The 19,476-nt window shown below is 41.7% G+C and overlaps 1 protein-coding gene across 1 annotated transcript in view; it reads right to left on the bottom strand.

Annotated features, from left to right (window-relative positions):
- Window positions 1–427: 427 nt before the first annotated feature.
- The window catches only part of LRRTM4 (leucine rich repeat transmembrane neuronal 4), an 86,361-nt gene continuing 67,312 nt past the window's right edge, over window positions 428–19,476 (bottom strand). Inside the window, exon 3 of the mRNA XM_015238755.3 lies at window positions 428–564. Within this exon, the coding sequence (XP_015094241.2) occupies window positions 517–564 (48 nt within the window). The 3' untranslated portion in view covers window positions 428–516. The remainder of the gene's footprint in view (window positions 565–19,476) is intronic.

Genomic DNA, 19,476 nt, shown 5'->3' with positions numbered 1-19,476 from the left:
GCTTATAGATGGCAGGGACGGGCGTTAATGAGCCCATTATTAGCCTTCGTTATTTTTATCGAAATACCACGGAGCTCCAGGAGGTGAGCTAATATATTCCTTTTTATTTTAGATGCTTGATATTTGAAATGGAATATGAAACATCTTTGAATCACAGTGGCAGATTCTTGAGGATGATTAAGCATGGTGTCTGTTAAAAAAAACAGACGAATTACAAAAAAAAAGTGCTAAATAAAACTACACTCACAGTGAGAAATTTAGCATTTAATAATCTTCAAATATTTTCATTTCTATTTCTTAAGTTTTTACTCCTGTTTTTATTTGTTCAAAGTAACAGAAGTGTCTGGAAATGAGGGACCAAGTGAGAAATCTTCCAGGTTCATAGACAGACTTCTTGTAAGAACTGTCTCTGTCCCGTTGGCCTCCTGATTGCTCCTCATTCACGCTTCTCCCCTTATGTCAGGTTATTCATTCTGTGCCTCCTTTAAGAATGTTGCCTTCTCTGATTGGAATTCCTCAAGGCTCAGTCTGAAGTCTCTCCTCTTTGCACTCCACGCTATTTCCCTAGATAATAATATATAAAAATTCTCTTGAATGAGAAGACCTGTTATTCTAAGGGTTACTATTTTCCCAAAAGTAGTGCCTAAAATCAGTGCAGTAATAATCATCATCTAAACAGAACTATATTTAGAAATGAACATTATAGATATGCTAACAATATGGGCTTTCTTAAAATAGCAAAAGTATTAGTGACAACAGCATGACAATACTGTGTGCTGCACCCACAGACAGAGACCCAATGGACAGAGCTCATTCCTCACTCCAGACGCTTATATCCACGGCCTCCTCGACAATTTCTCTTGAATGTTTCAAGTGTATTAAGAACTCTGAGTGGTTTCCTCCTTATTTGAAAGCACGTCTCCTCTCAAAAGTTGTCTTCTCGTGTAAGAGGACCCCTGTGCATCTAGCTATGCAAGTCAGTGATTGAGTCAGACGTGACAGTCATTTCCTTCTCCTCCCACCCGATTCATCTTCTCAAATATACCTGTGAAATGTCATCCATGCTCGTTTCCTTTCTGAATATCTCTATTGCTAATGCCATTTTTTTAAGTCCAAGCTACCACTGTCTCTACTTCATACCTACGGTAGACATCAGATCATCTCCCCACAGGCATCCTTCTCGACTCCCCTACAGCGTACATGCCGCCGGAGCAACACTCTTATCCCAGTAACCAGGAAATAGTCGTCAGGTGAAACACGTGTTGGCTTCTCTTTCCTCCCAGAAAAACTGGTTGAGTTACTTCTCCCAAACTTCCAGTGGGGCCATCGAGCCGCCTTTCCCGTTCACCTGTTTCCCTGCGGCCTCGGGACCGCCTCCTCTACTTGGAATTATCTTTTTATTAATTTCTGCTTATTCTTTGGATCTTACATACATACATTTATTTTATTTTTATATTATATATGATCTTAAATTATATTTATATATTATACGTATATATGTGTGTGTATGTGCATGTGTGTGTATATGTATATATGTGTCTGTATGTATGTGTATGTGTGTGTATGTGTGTATATGTGTGTATATATGTGTATATGTGTATATGTGTGTGTATGTGTATGTGTATATACGTGTGCATATACATGTGTATATATGTGTGTGTATGTGTGTATGTGTGTATGTGTGTGTATGTGTTTATATGTGTATGTGTGTGTATATATGTAAGATCTTCTCTAGTTGCAGAGCTTGACTTTGCATTTCCTTGTAGGACAGCTGAATGCCTGTGTTCCCCGTTGCTCTTTAAGCTCCATGAGGGGAAAAGCCACGTCCGTTTACCTTAGTCCCAGCACCTGGGGAAAGGGGCCCGTTCACCCCCGCCCTGCTTGTCCGCTTCTGTCCCCCTCCAGCCTTATGGGAATGAGGTCGCTAAATACATTAACCTGACTCTTGGCTTGTAAGCTGCCGGCTGCACACACCTTGTCTAACCTGCTGGTTCCTTCCCTAGATTAAAAACCAAGCAACAATGAAGCCCTGGGCGGTGAAGTGGCAGCTGGCTCTCCGCCCCAGCTGCCCTCTTAGCAAGCCTGCTGGCAGGTCACGCGGGCAAGGCAAGGTCAGAAGAAAGGCGCCGAGAGGTCAGCCAGTCTGCACGCAGCAGAGAGTGACGACCTCCTGCCTCTGCTGAGACTCTTCGCTCTTTTTCCTTTTAAAAGCTGTCATGGCCGGGAAGACCCCTCAGAGTTGGAGTCGGGGCGCCAGCTGCCCCGGACTGCTGGCTCCCTGATTACAGCAGCTTTGCCTTCCTACCAGCACCTGTGTTTCAGGTGCCACTTCCCAGGGGTGAGCAGGCGAACTTGAGTCTGCTACCACCACCACTAGAGCGCTCGGGACCTGGTTAGCACGTAAGGGAGATTTGCTGAAAGAATAATACATAAACACTCTCAAGTCATATACCTCTACCTTAACGCTGCTTTCATGTATGTTTCTCTGTTTCTTCAGCCAAGACATTTAGCAAGTTAAAATTTCTCCCTTGAGAACAATCTTGCTAAAGTGAAAAGAAGGGCCCATTCTCATGCACACATTAACTCATGCAACAACGCTCTATCAACTGAGGATACAGAGAAAACTCTCCTTTACCAGTAGCTTGAAGCTAAAATTCTTAGAGCATTATGGGATAATTAAGCTGCGTTTTGAAGATGAATGATCCATATAAAGCTGTAATGTAGTTGACCTGTTGAGGTAACATATATTTTACCTTAAATTATATGATACGGCTGTCAGCCTGCCATGGGGAGGAAATAGCGCAGAGAACACTGTGTTTTTTGTGTATGTAATTTTCGTTTGATCTTGAAACCAAGCTCCGCTGAACAGGTTAAATTCTTCACTTATTGGCATCTGAATCAATGTTGCTAATATTTAGCATGTTGCATACGACAGAATACTTATAAAAAGTGTTGAAGACTAGCATAAATTTACCAGCTTTTTCACTTGAAAATTATGAATATCAAAAATCTTCACATTACTTGTTCAATAGCCGTGTCTTTAGCAAAGGATGGATATATATTAATATCAAAAACTTCAAAGGACGTAAGGACAGACTTTTCAATTAAATAAACACAAGTTTTTGTTAAACTATGGTGTGTGTCTTTATTTTTGGCATTTCACCATGACCTTTTAAAATTGCCCTTGGGGGAGACTGGCTTCAGTCCATAATTTGACATATGAAAGCCACTCATATACTGTGAGTGAGGACTCAGCTCACAGTGAAATATTTCTTTCTCCCACTCTTAGTAATAATTTGAAGAAGCGTTATACATTTTTGAGGAAAAGGTTCAACGTAATTTCAATTATCAACTGGATAAGTGTTTAAAACTGAGGGAAAACATGGAAGTTGGCCTGTGTATTGTCAACAGAAAACACAGGTAAGGCCTTTCATTAATGGGAGAATCAGAGCCGTAAATGGTGGACAGAACTAACGCACGGTCTTGAGCAAAGCTCCATCACTGAGGCTATTTAAAAAGCAAATGAAGTTTAACTGCCTTGTGATTAATAGAACCCCATTAATGTAAGCATTTGACAGAAGTTCCCCCGCGGTGGACCCCTTCAACGCCCGCAGCTCCGGACAAGACCGCAAGACAGCCCCGCTCCCTTCCTGCACGTTGCTCCAGGCAACCTGCTGTTGTTTTGGTTTCATGCCTAAGGATATTTCTAATTTTTTCCCCCCTTAGTGTTCTTGTTTTTGGCCCAGCCAGCATCCCATGCCCCCTCCTGTAACATATTCCAGTTCTCTGGGGAACGTTCTCCGCTCTTTACCCAACGGTTTCCAGATAATCTGAAGCTACATATGGCCCCAAACAGGCAGGCCTAACTTATGAGACTCAGCAAACCCTATACCTTGCTCATGATTCTCAGTGACCTCGCCCCCGGTAAAGGAGATAACGAGATGTTTTGTGGAGCTTTGGGGGTAGAAACTCATTCTATCTTTCTTAAGTCCCATGACAGGAAACTATGGGTTCCAGACCGTAGTCACTGCTGAGGGAAGTCGAGGCTGCCGGCAGCCTTCCCGTGTGCCCTGAACGTGGAACCAAACCAGAGGAAGTGCAGGCACGACGTCTCTGGCTCCCAAATGAATTTGTACCTGAAAGTAACTCTATGTATTACATAAGTTAAAAATAATTCTTTTCTGTATTTGAATTGGCTTTCCATCGCTTTCAAAGGACATAAATGCTGACCAATAGAATACATATGCTGGTGTGCGCTGATGCCTTATTTGCAGTGCAAATCTCACCTTCTGAAATCCAGCCATGTTTCCAGTTGAGTGTTTATCTGGGTATTCCTTAGCAAAATCATAAGTTACATGTTCAGAACTGGACTCAGCTCTGTGTCCAGCAGAGTGTGCCATTTTTCTTATAATCTGTACATTAGGGAGTAGTAACATGCAAGAAATCTTATGTCCAGGTGCCAAAAATTGAAGACTCATTTTAACCTCCTACTTACTTCATCTGACATCTACTTAATTTCTAGAAGACTTCATGTTGATAATTACAACTCGTATATCTTTTACTTCTTCCTGTTGTCACTACTTTAATATTATTTATTAATATTTCTAACCCTCCCAACTGACCATTTTTTCCATAATACAGACCCATCCCTCTCAATATTATTATTCGACAATAAAATATTTTATTACCACTTCCTTATTTGGAATATTTCAATGGCTCTCCAGGGTTTTTGAAATTAATTCCAGTGGTCTTGTCTTTGCACCCTCCCAATTCTGCTCAAGTCTCGTGCCCCGTGTCTGTGCACCACACTCCCTGGGCACACGGAAATGCTCGAAGGTTCTCAGACAAGTCAAGCTTTCCTGTACAATGTATTTTTGCATTTAAAATTTTGTTTTGTCTGCCTGGAATGCCCCCCAGTAGTCTCACTCCTGGCAAACACCTCTTTGAGCAAAACTCACTTGTACTGACTATTTCATAAGGACGCCTCTGAATTTCTAATGCTGTCAGATAGATGCTTCTCTGCAGGAGATGTATAATGTTTTGAAAAACCATCTGTATTTCTAGAACACGATCGTGTAATGATCAGTTTCTTGCGGAAGTTTCAGCAGTACATGGGCTGCATCTCAACCATCTTTAGAGGACACAGCCATAGCGTGTGTCCTCACTGGCGTGGGATTAACACATGGACGGGTGAATGAGTGGGGCTTGTCTTTCCCCAGCTATCTTGTCACTATTATGCTCCACATCCCAACCAAGCATTTTATTTTCATTCAAAATATAGGAACTCAAGGAAAACCAAATGCCCAAATTTGGGATCCAAAATCTTTGCTTTTTCTGCTGTACTGGTCTGCCTCTGAGAATAGGGGCGATGAAGACAAATGAGGCCTCGTATAAAGTACTCAGTATCCTTGAATCTGGAAGGAAATACTGTTAAATATTTATTAAATTTGTATTTGGTGCAGATAAGGAAGCATTCATTTTATTTAAAAAAAATGTCCTCACTAATTTCTAGAATTCAAAGCAGTTCCAATGTTTTGAAATATTTGGTTAAAGTTCTACATTTTCCTAGTTCATTTTCCCCCTGTATCATCTATCTACCTGTCTATCCATCCATTTATTTATCTATGTTGAAGTTTCAAAATAAACATGACGCTGGGAGCTATATTAAGTAAAAAGTTTAAGATTTAATTAGTAATACAACATACTCATTTCTATTAAAAATATCATCTTTTGTACTCATTTCTCCAAACTACCTCTGCAAGATTTCAGGTGCAGATGGACTTTGCAATTTCCATGTGAAAATTGAAAACATATTCAATAAAGATTAAATTAATTCAGGGGGAGTCTTTTTGTTTAATTGTTGCTAAAAGGTACAGTCAGCTTGCCTTTGTCACTTACAGAAAGAATGAACTTGCAAAAAGCTACTGTAGCCATTCAATAATTCCGATTTATTTCAGTGATATTCTAGAACTTTCTAAAGCACTGACCTTCAAAATTTTTAGTCACATACTCCATATAAAGACTTGAAAACCAGGTAACCTCTTTTCACTTTTTAAGTTGACATCTAAGATTATTTCATCTTCAAATCATTGTGAAAGATGTATTTCTTTTGGAAATTGTATATATATTTATGCAATAAAATATCTGTTTAAAACAAAATTAAATTTAAAAGGAAATTCACTACATTTCGTACTGAACATTCAAGGGACAGATTTATCTCATTTACCTGAGGGAAAATGTCTGCCCTGCTAATAGCTCTTTTCACTAGAAAGACGGCAGCTGAGTGAATGTTGCATCTTTCTTCTGCAAAATGGTGGAGGGGCCTTGGGAAAGGAAAATCTGCCGTTGGTAGACAGTTCTCAGGTCGTGAGGTTTTAGGAAATAGTATATGTGGGTCTGGAGATTAAATCCCTTATATCTATTCACCCCCTGGGAACCCCTGGGCCTTCTTTCTGCTCCACGAGGAGCGGCATTCAGTCCTTTGAAGATTGCTGCCCTGTAGAAGGACCTAGGCCTCCCCATTTATTTCCTTAGAAGGAAAGTTACGCGTGCACTGTGAGAAAAATAGGGTCGCTGAAAGCTGTGATGTTATATTCTGAGAAAGTAAGAGCTGGGAAAGATCAAACAGAATCTGCAATGACATCCTGAAATCAAAACAGGATGCCGAGCCAAGAGGAAGATTATCTTCTTCTCAAGCTGGCACCAGTGTTAACACCTCTAAAGATGCTTTTATTTCTAAAAGTCAAACACTATGCCTACGAAGCATCCTCACTATGAAGTGGAGTGTCTGTGTAGTAAAGGGAGATCGTATACTGAGTATATACTGCTTTGATTAACTTACTTGCCCATTTTTAGTTCCTCATTGCCGTAAGATCTTCAGCCATCTTGCCATCAATTAAGGGAAGACTTAGCTGACATTAAAAAAAAAAAAAAGAATTCCTTGGCTTCTAGATTTTCAAAAGCTGAAATCTTAACCCAAACAACAGGATTGGGAGGAAATTTTTCAAGCCACTGTGATGCTGCAGAATGAGCAGATAAACCTCTCTCTAACCTACCTTTGAGCGGGGACGTGGGGACTGTTAGGGAGGACAAAATAATTAAGTCAACTTTGGAAAAGCTCCCTGAGAAATGGCATTCTACCTTGTGTTTCCACCCTTGTTTGAGCTTCGTGAGAAGGAGAACGAGAGAATTCCCAGACAAGTTTTGGGATTCTGGAGCAGAGGATGCCTTCGCCAGTTTCATGGGGCTGCGTGAGCAACAGGCTCCAGAGTTCCCCGTACATGGATATGTTATGCAGCGATAAAGTTACACGTAATCGTCCACCATGTCTAGATGTGAAACTGCCTTAAGTTGCTTCCCACAGAGACAGGATGGTATTGTCTGAGTTTATCAACAAGTGGCTAATTTTGTTTCACCACCAGGCTGAAAAGATCTGGTGGGAGAAATTAATTAGGGTCATGGATAAAAAATAAATATTTCGCACACCACAATTGATACATCTTCATAACCATGAGTGTTCAACATTAACTCAGTTTATGGAGCTCTTTCACTTTGCCTGCATTCTTTTGCCGTCACAACTTAGAAACTGTTACTACAGCGTTACTATTTTAAGGGTTAATGACTTGCCCCAGGTTAGTAAGCAAATAGACGGCAGGATCAGGAATCAAACTCAAGAAGACTCGTAACAACTCTACTTCTAAAAGCCATACCATACATTCATAAGCAGAAGCAAGGATGGGGATGCTGGCAAGCGGGTATATACACTGAAGCTGAATTGGAGATTTCATGTTCACCTCTTACCTCCAGGGAACTGATTCTCTAGCTCTAAGGATTCTCAGCCTTGACACTGCTGAGATTTGGGCAAAATAATTCTTTCTTGTGATAGACTATCCTGTGCCTTGCCAATTGTTCAGTAGTATCCCTGGCCTCCACACACTAGATGGCAGTAGAACCTCCACACACAGTTGTGACAACCAAAAATGTCTGTAGATGTTGTTAAATGTCCCCTGGGAGGCAAAATAGCCCCTAGTTGAGGACAATTGCTTTATATTTGAAGTGGCTGAGGGGCCACTCAAATGACTTTCCCCTTCCCCAGCTGTCCTGATTCTAGTTTTGAGATTTCTTGTAACCTCAAGACTTGAATACAGGTAATTAGAATAGTTGAAGACATTTCTACAATTCATGGAAAGACATTGCTTCATAAGACACGTTTTCAAGTTTTATTATTCAACCATTCTTCAGCTGAATTGCTTTATTGCTCAGATAAAACTTCTTAGACAGGTCAATTACCTTATCTATGCATAGCCTCTCAATTCTAAAATAAAGATCATAAAATCAACTTTATAAAACACGATTAAGAAGATAAAATAAAACGATAAGCACAAAAGCTGTTTAACTGTAATACCAGGGGACTAAAGCCATGTTTACTTTGACCATAAGCACAAAGGGAAAAAAAAAATTAAGGACCAGTGGAACTCCAAGAGAGATGCTTGATTCATGACCTTACTCAAATTTATTTCCTTTATTTCCATCACAGGGACATCTTTCTGTAGACAGTTTTGGCTCTCCGTGTGTGTGCAAATACATGTGAGTAGAGGAGACTCTGATCTCTTCAAACAAGGTAGAGCGTTGAAGGAGAGTTATTAAAAGGAATAAAAAAAATATCGGACTGCTCTTCACAGTGAAGAAAACATGCTGTGTATTTTTATGGATTACTACAAGAAAGAATGACCAGAGCAGGAGCTAAAATCATTAATAGTCTATACACCATTTAATAAAGCCAAGTACATTGCAAAGTGGTAAAGTTACGATAATGGTCATGGCCTTATACCCTGGCCTCCAGGTGATATCAGTGACTCTGGTCTAATGATGACTAGACTGCTAAAAATAGGAAAATCATCTGTCTTTGAAGATCAATGCCAAGGCTGTTAGATAATTACATAAAATCAATTATATAGAATATATATACATATATATATATTTATAATGTCACATATGTCATTACACACTTAATATAATTGATTTTATATAATTACATAAAGCCCTAAAAAGTAAAATTAAAATTAAGAGTCACACCTGGGTGTTAGGAAGGACTGATAGAAGAGAGACTAGTTTACTGTAGAAATCATTACCTCCAGAAATGATGTGCTCACAAACAAAGAAAAGATTCTAGAAAGCTTTAGACGGATTCAATGGTTAAGTCACAACACAGAACCCTTAGACGATGAATTTCAGTAAAAGAGAAAAGAAGCAAAAATGTCACGCCTTCAGTCTTACCAAGACTTTATATATCCTGCTGTTAGTCTTACAATGATAAGTAATAATTAATTATTTTCTGTATGTAGCACACTAGTTATGAAGGTAATGTTTTATTTGTACACATAAATAATTGTCAACTTCTCTAAACTCTTAAAACAGCAAACACATGAAGTTTAAGGACAGTTAATGTACAGGGAAACCAGTTTTTGGTACACCTACAACAAAACAGTGTATTTTTATCAGCTGAGAATTCACACAAAGTACAGCAACTTCAATAATAAATAATAAACTGATCTGTAATAGTAACTATTATATGTCTAGTTCATAGGATTGAAAGACAATTGTGATTAACTATATCAACAGTGATCTGGTCGAAAAGAACTCAAGATATAATCATTTTGCTAGGACTAAACCTTTTAATTAAGATGCCATTTCAACAAGACAGGCCTGTTACATTTACAGTTGGCTAAGTATAATGATTTTTATGAATTTTTGATCCAGCCAGAGTTTAGGACAGTTAAAGAAGTCAGATAGATCAAAGGTACCTTTAAATATAAAAAGTCAAGCTTATTAAATATGCCCTTCTGAGCAGGCAAGCATGAGAAATTTGAAATACACTTTGCCTCTCACAGCAACTTCATATTATACAGACTCAACCCTCTAATGAACTCCATTTGTTGACTCATGCAAGAAAACAAGGTAATTGCATTATCTCAGCCCTACTGACTTTTCAAACCATGGGGTTACAGCAGTTACGCTCAATACTTGAAATGAAATATATTAAAAAAATAACCAAGTTGCTTTGAGGAAATTGGGGCATAACCTTTTCAGATAAAAGAAAATGAAAACTCATTGAATTGGAAAAGTCATATTTCTATTAGGGGCATTTAACTCATGAAATAAATGTAAAAAACATCACCACTGCTCTTGCAAAGTTATCAAAGGGATTAAAAATAACATACAGGTACATTCTAAAAATTAACTGAGTCGTGTTTAATAGAAAACATAAGGCCAGAATATTTAATGTTTATCTATTTTAGATTATTTTTTGCATTTAATATTATCTTATTCCCTTTTTGAATATTTTTCTCCCCTGAACATAATAAAGTGAATAAGCACGTATTTACTGAATATTTGTAATATACTAATTTAATTTGAATTTCCTCCAAATGGGAGCAGAGTAGAGACTTTGTTTGGATTATTAAATGATTATAAAGAATTAATGGTCTACTGCAATTATAGCGAAACTGTATGTATAGCAAGAATATTGTCAAGTTGTTATGGAGATTTAAACTCTTGTAACTAATGAAACAGTTGTATAAATGGTATCTTTCACTAAATTTCTTAAAATTCAGAAGAGCTAGTTCACAAAAATGAAATGAATATATTCTTTTTTTCAGAGCCTGTCATTTACAAAATATATCTAAAATATATACAGACCATACTACCAAGCTATGAAATGAACAAAACATATGTATTCCAGTAGACTGGTAAATTTTGTTACAGCATTGAATAAAAATGCCCAGAATAATTTTGACGTAGATGATATAATACAGAAATAAGTCGTAGTGTGAGTTTAAAACAGCATTACAAAAATGCTTGTTTTGTGTGAGGGGCAGAAATAAAGCATACATTGGAATCTAAAATGATAATCTAAATGGTAGTGATAACTAGAAAGATGTAAATTCAAGAAATCTTTTCAAAAAATAAAAGCTGTTCTTAGCATAGGCATAAACACCAACATATCATATAGAAGACACTTCCTCATTTGAGGAAGCTTGGGGCATTTTACAAAAGAAAGTCTCATTTATAACAAGGATATGATCTCAAAGCTTTCTGAAAAGCATAAGGTATACAGACCCTGTTGCGAGGGCATAACGTAGCAGAGCTAGAACTTAGCAACAACAGACAGAAAACCAAAACGCCAAGCGCACAGCCAAACAATCCTGCCCATTGGAAGTTAACGGCTAGTGCTGAAAGTCACCTGAGGGAAAGTAAATCAAACCGCGCTTGCAGACTCTTTAGGAAGTAAGGAGGTAAGACAGAAAAGTGTTAGGTTCATGATCTTCAGACGGTGGCCAAGCTGATAGGAAGCTGAAAAAGTTGCCTGACCTTTTTAAGCCTAAGATTCTTTCCCTATGAAAGGTCCATAAAACCAGGACCCGATTCAGGATGTTGAGAAGATTAGAGAGAATTCACCACTGAGAGCTCCTGGTGCTCTTAGGTTGAAGGCCTTCCAATGCTACAATCAGATTTTTCTCTCTCCCCCTTTCTCCTTCTAAGACAGGAGAGAAGGGGGCAGGGCACAGCCACTCAAGAAATGACAGCAATTTAACACCAAAATGGTGGCAGATTTACCAAAATGGTGGAAGATTCAACTCCCAGTTGGCCTTGAGGATTAAGAGGTTTGACTTCTAGCAGACCTTGAGCTTCATTATATGCTACTTGTAACAGCGTGATCAATAACATGCCCGCAGGCGCCATGACAGCCCCAAGGCTGATGGCAAAAGGCCAAAGAATGGGGGTGGCCAGATTCCTGGGAATCCCACCCCCCTCCCCAGGGTGGTTGGAATGGTCCCACCTGTAGGCGTGTGGAGCAACTGAGCCCATAAGAACTGGCAACACCATGCCTAGTGGCCCTTTTCTCTCCCTCCTCTTTGGAGACCGCCCACACTCTGTCTGTGGAGTGTGCACCTACTTTTACCTTAACCTGAGCACCCAATTCCCTTGCCTTTCTCTTGCCTTACACTCCATGCAGTGTGTGTCTCTCTCAAAAAATCTACCTTTACTCAACTGTGGCTCGCACTTGAATTCTTTCCTGCGTGAAGCCAAGGACCCACACCTGGCGGGGCACGTCCCAGGGGCTCAGCTGAGACCTGGGACATGGCTCTCCTCTTGCGCCACATCCATTTTCCTGCATCACTTCGTTTCCCACTCTTCTTCCTCCTTTTTTTTTTTTTTTTACTATATTTGCATGCTATGGAAGAAAGCCAAATATGGCCAAATAAAACCAAATGTGGAATTCATCATAGACTTATAGATTTATTTTTTTGTTGTCTAAAAAGAAAACTAAAAAATCTTTATTCTATTTAGGAACTTAGGAAAGTATTAACTATCATCCAGGAAGAAATCAGTAAAACAATTCTATTGAATGAGAAGACATATTATTCTAAGGGTTACTATTTTCCCAAAAGTAGTGCCTAAAATCAGTGCAGACTTTAAACAGAATTATATTTAGAAATGAACAGTAGAAATATGTTAGCGATATGTACTTTCTTAAAATAGCAAAAGTGTTAATGATAACAGCACATCAATACTTTGTGCTGCACTGTGTGTGATGTAAAGGTCAGTGCAGTGCGGTTTTACATATGTTATCTCGTTTCATCCTCTGAAAACAAAACCACATGGAAGGCAATATTGCTGCAGGAAAATGGATGTGGGGCGTGAGGAGGGCCATGTCCCAGGTTTTGGTGGAGCCCCTGGGACGTGCCCCGCCAGGTGTAGGTCCTTGGTCTCGCGCAGGAAAGAATTCAGGTTGAGTAAAGGTAGATTTACTGAGAGAGACACACACTGCATGGAGTGTAAGGCAAGAGAAAGGCAAGGAAAAAGGTGTGGGAATTGGGTGCTCAGGTTAAGATAAAAGTAGGTACACACTCCATAGACAGAGTGAGGGCCATCTCCAAAGAGGAGAGAGTGAAAAAAGGCAGCCAGACATGGTGTTGCCAGTTTTTACTGGCACAGTAGCTTCACACGCCTACAGGTGGGACCATTCTAACCACCCTGGGGAGGGGGCTGAGGTTCCCAGGAATTTGGCCCCCACCCATTCTTTGACTTTTGCGGTCAGCCTTGGGGCTGTCATGGCGCCTGCGGGCATGTTCCTGATCACAATATGTTACAATGCGCACAGAATGAAGCTCAGGTCTGCTAGAAGTCAAACCTCTTAATCCTCAAGGCCAACTGGGAGTTAAATCTTCCACCATTTTGGTGTTAATCACTGTCATTCCTTGAATGGCTGTGCCCTGCCCCCTTCCATCCTGTCTCAATATCATTATTTGCATTTTACTGATGAAGCAGTAGAAATACGGAAAATTTGAGTATTATTTTGAATGTCACAATTAGCACAAAATGAACCAAGCTGGACTATTCCAGAGATACTGTTTGATATTGATTCTGAAGGACTGTAATTAAAGAAATGTGACACCGGGAAAGGAGAGAGGGATGAAATTGAATATTCTGCAAACAGGCCTGAGAATGTATTAAAAAATCACGTGGGCAAGAGATAACACTGCTTGGGAGCAGAGAGTCTACTGGGGACAAAAATTTGGATTCTCTCCTAGCCTTTGCTAAGCGATTAAATATTTGCTGTAAAAATAAATTTATTTTGGACATTGATTGCTTAGAATGCTAATGCCAAATAAAATAAAAGTCAGCAGCTCCTGTCTTGAAGCTTGCAAATCAGTATCAATTCAGAAATTATGAGTTAGTTAACTGATACTGAATTAATTCTTACAAAGGCAATGCAAATTCAGTGTATTTCTAATAGATGTAGTCTTGGATTACATACTATTTTCAAAACACCAAACTATTCTCGGAGAAAAAAATATCCTTTAGTTCAGTGCAGATGCAGATGCCTTAGGAAAATTTAGGTATGTCTTCCTTCCTTAGTCACACAGACTTAGTTCTGTGGAAATGGAAGTAATATTTAAATGAAGCTGTCCTGATTGGCCATTTCATATGTAAATTAAGAGGCACTCTCCCAAAGGCAGTGAAGAGTTGTTTTTGTGCAGTTGTGAACGCTGTAATTGCCTACATGTTTTACTCTTAAAAAATATTTCTCACAATGAGCTAAATATGCTAACGTATTCTGTCCAAAGAACTTGACTGTGTTCATAAATTTGTATATTTTGATGAATTTGCGGGAAGTCTGTTTAATATCTAAACATTTCTATCTCACCTTGACCTGAAGATGATCTGCTGTAATTTATTTAAACTAAATCCTTAGAATTGAAAAGGTACATCCTTATTAACTATTGACTCGAATAATGCTCAGGAAAGCAAGGACTGAGGATTTTAAATATTTCATACTTTTAAAATTATACCCAATGCCTAGAACAGTAACTTGATCCATGTAGATGCTCAAAAAAATACTCGATGAACACAGGTATGATATAGTTAGTTAATATGTTTGGATACGTACTATTTTCCAGGTACTGTGCTAAGAGTTTTGAATGGATTACCTTATTCTGTGCTCCTAATCGCTTGATTACTTAATACTTTTCTATTCCACATTTACAAACGAGGGCTTAACTGTCAGCATTTCTATTAGTTATTTTATTTTGGGCAAGTCAATGAATCAGTTTCTCTCTCTGAGCCTCTCTCTCCTCATCTGTAAAATGGAGGCAATAAGCTTATGAGGCCAAAATTGTTAGAAATAATGACGAAAATAATAAGTATTTATCATAGTGCTAGACACGTAGTTGAAAGACTGTATGTCAACGGGCCTTCAAATCGCACTTTGGTCTCACGTTTATAATTACATCTGATTTGCAATGGCAGTCATAGTTTGATGTTTTCTCATTCTGTTTTGTTTGTACAAGCAGATGGCTTCTAGGCAACCGTGACTGTTCACTGTTTTCAGTCAATAAACCTTTTAAGGACCATTGGAGGCAGTGGGGTCAGTTCTGATTATTGTCCAGGTGTTTGCTTTCAGCTAAAATCAAGAAAATATCATCAGGAAAACTTCAGAATAGAAGCCACTGGCTTGGATAACAAAATAAAACAAGAAAACGAACAAGTGATACAGAGACAACAGTGGACGTTATTTTCAGAAATTCGTGCGTGAAATGTGTGTGTGTATATGTGGAGTTTTGGGGTATTTTTTTGGTTTTGGTTTTGTCGGGGGGTGAGTGTATTTGTTTATTTTCATGGAGGTCCTGGGGCTTGAACCCAGGACCCTGTGTGTGCTGAGCACATGCTCTACCGCTGAGCTACAGCCTCCGCCTTATCTGTGGGTATGTATTGGAGAGATTCACAGTTTTCATCAGATTCGCCGATGCTTTAATAACTCAAAACATTGCTATGCTAGAGCGGGACAGGCTCGTTATTTATTTTTACTACAGGTATTTCTATTTTGGCTTTTTTTGAAACTGCAAATGTGTTTCAAGGCAGCTGGTACGTGTATACAAATGCAATATATAGTTATATATACTATACATAGTTTTACATTATATATATGCTGTAAGCAATGCATCCATCAGACGTAGATACATTTGCATCTATCTATATACAAACATATTTTCTGATGTGAAACTTCACCTGCAAGAACACTAGGTGGACTCAGAAAATTGCACCCGGTTGAGTGCGCCCAGGCGGCAAACACATTTCATAGCCCACCAGCTCCCTCGAATCACTGCATTAACCGTGCCCACCCACATTCGGGGTCCAATTTTAATAACCCTCCCTCTATCACTGGGTAATATTCAGGAGCTCCAGTCACTCTGAAGTCCATTTTCATGAGCAAAGTTTAGATGCTCTTCAAGGTGATGCACCATATTTATTGCACTATTTCTGTATTTCTTAACCGTTCAACATGTATAAAACTCGGGTCTACTTTTTACTAGGGTCTTCTGTATTTTTTAAGTGTGTCATACCCAAATACCACGTTTCTGAGTGTTGCGCCCCAACCCCATTTGCCCACAGTGCTGTGGGTCTCATTGCACAGGTTTGTGTAGCACAGTGGCTTTTAGGAACACACACACGTAGCTATGTCAGAGCCGCTGCAGTTGGTGATGTAGGTGAATATTCTCTAGTTGTTGGAATCCGCTGCTTCCCCTCGATGGCGTTTGTAACTAGCGTCAAATGTGGGCGTGTTCGCGTTGAAATAGCACCATTTATTTCTCAAACATTTTCCATTTTCCATAAGGAGCAGAGGAGGCATTACTTATTGAAAGAGCAGATGAGATGAGAGAACCATGGGGGAAACTGGAGAAAGGCGCAAAAGACCGAAGACAAATTATGAAAATGTTTCGGTTCCTTAATGGTTGGAGAATTAATTCCTTGCCCCCTCTCAAGGGGGTGGGAGGCAGGACAGAGACACAGAGACAGGTGCTTATCACACAGAAGGTGGCATTGGCTCCTCTGCTACCGTCAGGGCGAATGTGCATGAGAATCAGCCCCTGGGATGCGGAGGGCTCAGCGTCCCGACCTCCTGTCCCGCCCTGTGGTTCAACCGCAGGCCCCGCAGGGGTCCGGGCGAGCCCACAGCACGCCTGGCTCTGGGAGAGGTCAGCCCTCTGCCCCCGTGATGAAACGGTTGCTCCTAATCCACACTGCACATCCCATAGCCTCGTCTTTAAACTATTCTTCAGCCTCGACCTCTGGGGGGAGAACGCTTCACAGTGTGCGCCTTGCATCATTCGAATCGTGCTATCACGGAAATCAAAATACGTCTTCCTAGTACCTCTGTTCACCTCTGCAGCCCGGCCTTTGCAGTTACCATTATCTGACGTGTTCTAATTGGAAAAGACCTGGAGAAGGAGGCCATGCATAGGATCCTTAACTCTTCTTATTTCTTTAGGTCTTTTCGCCAAACAAACAAAAACAGGAATGAAATGTTCTCTCGCACAGACACGCACAGACGCACCCACGTATCACACAGGAAGCGAGCGCGTAAGACGCGTCGATACCAATCGCGCTGCCTCTGTCTCAGCAGCAGGGGGCGCGGCGCGGGGCCGCAGCGCGGGCCCCGGCGGGCGGGGGGGGTGGGGAGGTGGGAGCCCCGCTGCTGCAGGGCCGGGCGCGCTGCCCCTACCCCGTCCGCTCCGGGCCTCTCGGAGGGCGGGCGACGCGCAGCGCTTGCCAATCTGGCTGCTCGCAGCCAAGAGCTACGCTAGCAAAGACCCGGACTGAGCCAAGCGCCGCTCCAAGCGCCTCCCGTGAGTGGGTCGGGGTGTCCTCACCCGGCACCAGCCTTGCTCCCCAGGGGGCGCGTCGCCGGGGGGCCTGCAGAAGGGCCGCCCCTGGCCGCCTGCTGTGCAGCCTCCGCGGTACATAAAGGGGGGGGGGGGTGGCTTTCTTAGCCGTGTGCGCTCGTGCCGTCGTTTCATTGGAATGAGGACTGAAGGTAAAGCAAATCTGGTGGGGATTCATGGCCCCCCCGCAGGCAGGTGACAGTGAGGGCCGGGGCGGGAGAAGCCGCCGGACGGGGGGACTCAGCCGCCGCGCTTGGTGAACGGCTGGGCTGGGAGGTTGCGTGGGGAGCGGGGTCGGACCCGACTTGGTTAAAACGTGTGGCTGTTCCGCGTATCCATTAGAATCTCCGCTGGTTGCTCACCTCGTGCTCTAAATAAACGTAGTCATCCCAGAGGCGCAGCTTCCAACAGGCAGTGCGCAGGGGGTAGATAGTTGCCATCTTTGTTTCTTTAAAGAATTTTGAACCAGCTCTCTCCCTTTTGGGAATATATATAATATATTAACTATATAATGTATATAAAATCGATAAACAAGAAGCTCACGCTGTACAGCAAAGGGATCCATATTCAATATCTTGCAGTAACTTATAATGAAAAAGAATATGAAAATGGATACATGTGTGTCCATGTGCAACTGAAGCACTGTGCTGTGCCCCAGATACTGACACAGCATTGAAAATTGTATCTATATACATATGTACGTGTGTATATATATTTATAAAAGTTACTTTAAGTACTGTTATGTCTCAGCGTATAATCCGTCTCTTCATCTGCACCGCTAATCCCATCACCTTCATTTCCCAGCGAGACTGTAGCCAGGAAATCCACACCAGCCTCCCTGCCTGGTTCATTTTCTGTGCAGAAGCCACAATGACGTGCTAAACTGTAAATCACACATACAGCCCTTCTACTTAAAGCCACTCAAACAGCTTTTAACTTCCCTTTAAAGTTTCCCTTCTGCTGCCTCGCACACCGCAAGGCCGCCGTCTTCCTGTCGCCCATTTCCTCACGACGCTCTGTTCTCCCGTCTTTCCCGCGCTCCATCCGCGCGCGGAGCCAGCGCGCTGCACCCGTTCTTGTGCCTCCGCGAAGCCCATTTTATTCCGGAATCAGTGCCTCGACCTTTATTGTTCCTCTGCCTAAAAATCCTCCCTGGATGCCATCACCTGGCCCTCTTCCCTTCATCATGCCTCGGCCCGGAGGCCAGTTTCTGGGAGGCGCCTTCCTGGGTCATCCTCGTTCCTGGCACAGGTTTTGCTTGGAGTTCACTGTCTGCAGTACAGACACAGGTTCAGAGAACGGGAGTCAGGCTAGAAGCAACGAGAACAAAACCTTCCCCAGGCGACAGAAACGCCACCTCTCTCATGCGTGGCATGGGTTTGAGCCCCTAGAATAACGCTGTTTTTAAAACCGAGTCCCGGGACACGTCCAGTGTATTTTCCACCCTCACGGACTGCAGACAGTCAATAATTATCTTCCGGATCCAGGATTTAAGACGGGGTCTATCAGAGACTATGTTGATCCCTGTTCGGATACGTCCAGCTCATGCACAGGAGTAAGAGGGAAGGTTTGAGTTGCTCTGTGTTCTGCTGCCGGACGGAGTGGCAAGGGAGCTGCAGCCAGAAAGAGCAGAGGCACCGTGTTCCACCTTCCTGCCAAATGACTTCTTCTTGTATCTCTCAGAGCAGCAGCCGTTAGCTGGGTCAGTGGCTCTCTGTAGAGCTGGCACCACGCCCTCCACTGGGAGCCAGCCGTGGGCCCCAAGTGTAACCTGGGAGGCAGCGCCACTGGGGCGCTGTCCCATGCAACTGAGTCCAGTGTTTGGTAGGAACCTGGGGGAACGACGCGATCAATGTGTCCTTCCCATCACCTGCCCAGAGGCTGCCTTTGGTCCCCGCCTCTGCTGCTGTCAATGAAGGAATGTTGGTGGGGTTCCATGGGGCACCTACTACTCTTTGTATCCAGACAGACGTGCCCACCTTTCCAGACACTCAGTGGACGGTTGAAGTTGCTACAATTTGTTTCATAAAAATTCTTCAGTATTTAATTGCATTGCATTTTTTTTTGTCATTTCAGTGGAAATTGAAAAATGAGGCATCCAAATTAAGACCATATGGCAAGTAATTGGCAACCCGATTGGGTGAGATTCCCCTCTGTGGTTCCTTGAGCCCAATTCCACTTCTTTACTGGGTCTTCGTCTCAGTCCAGTTCCAGGACGCTGGAACGGTGAAGGGGGGCCCAAATTAGG

The sequence above is a fragment of the Vicugna pacos genome, chromosome 28 (assembly GCF_048564905.1).
Source record: "Vicugna pacos chromosome 28, VicPac4, whole genome shotgun sequence".
Lineage (NCBI taxonomy): Eukaryota > Metazoa > Chordata > Mammalia > Artiodactyla > Camelidae > Vicugna > Vicugna pacos.
The sequence above is the reverse complement of the archived record's forward strand: the minus strand, read 5'-3'. Positions and strand labels throughout refer to the sequence as shown.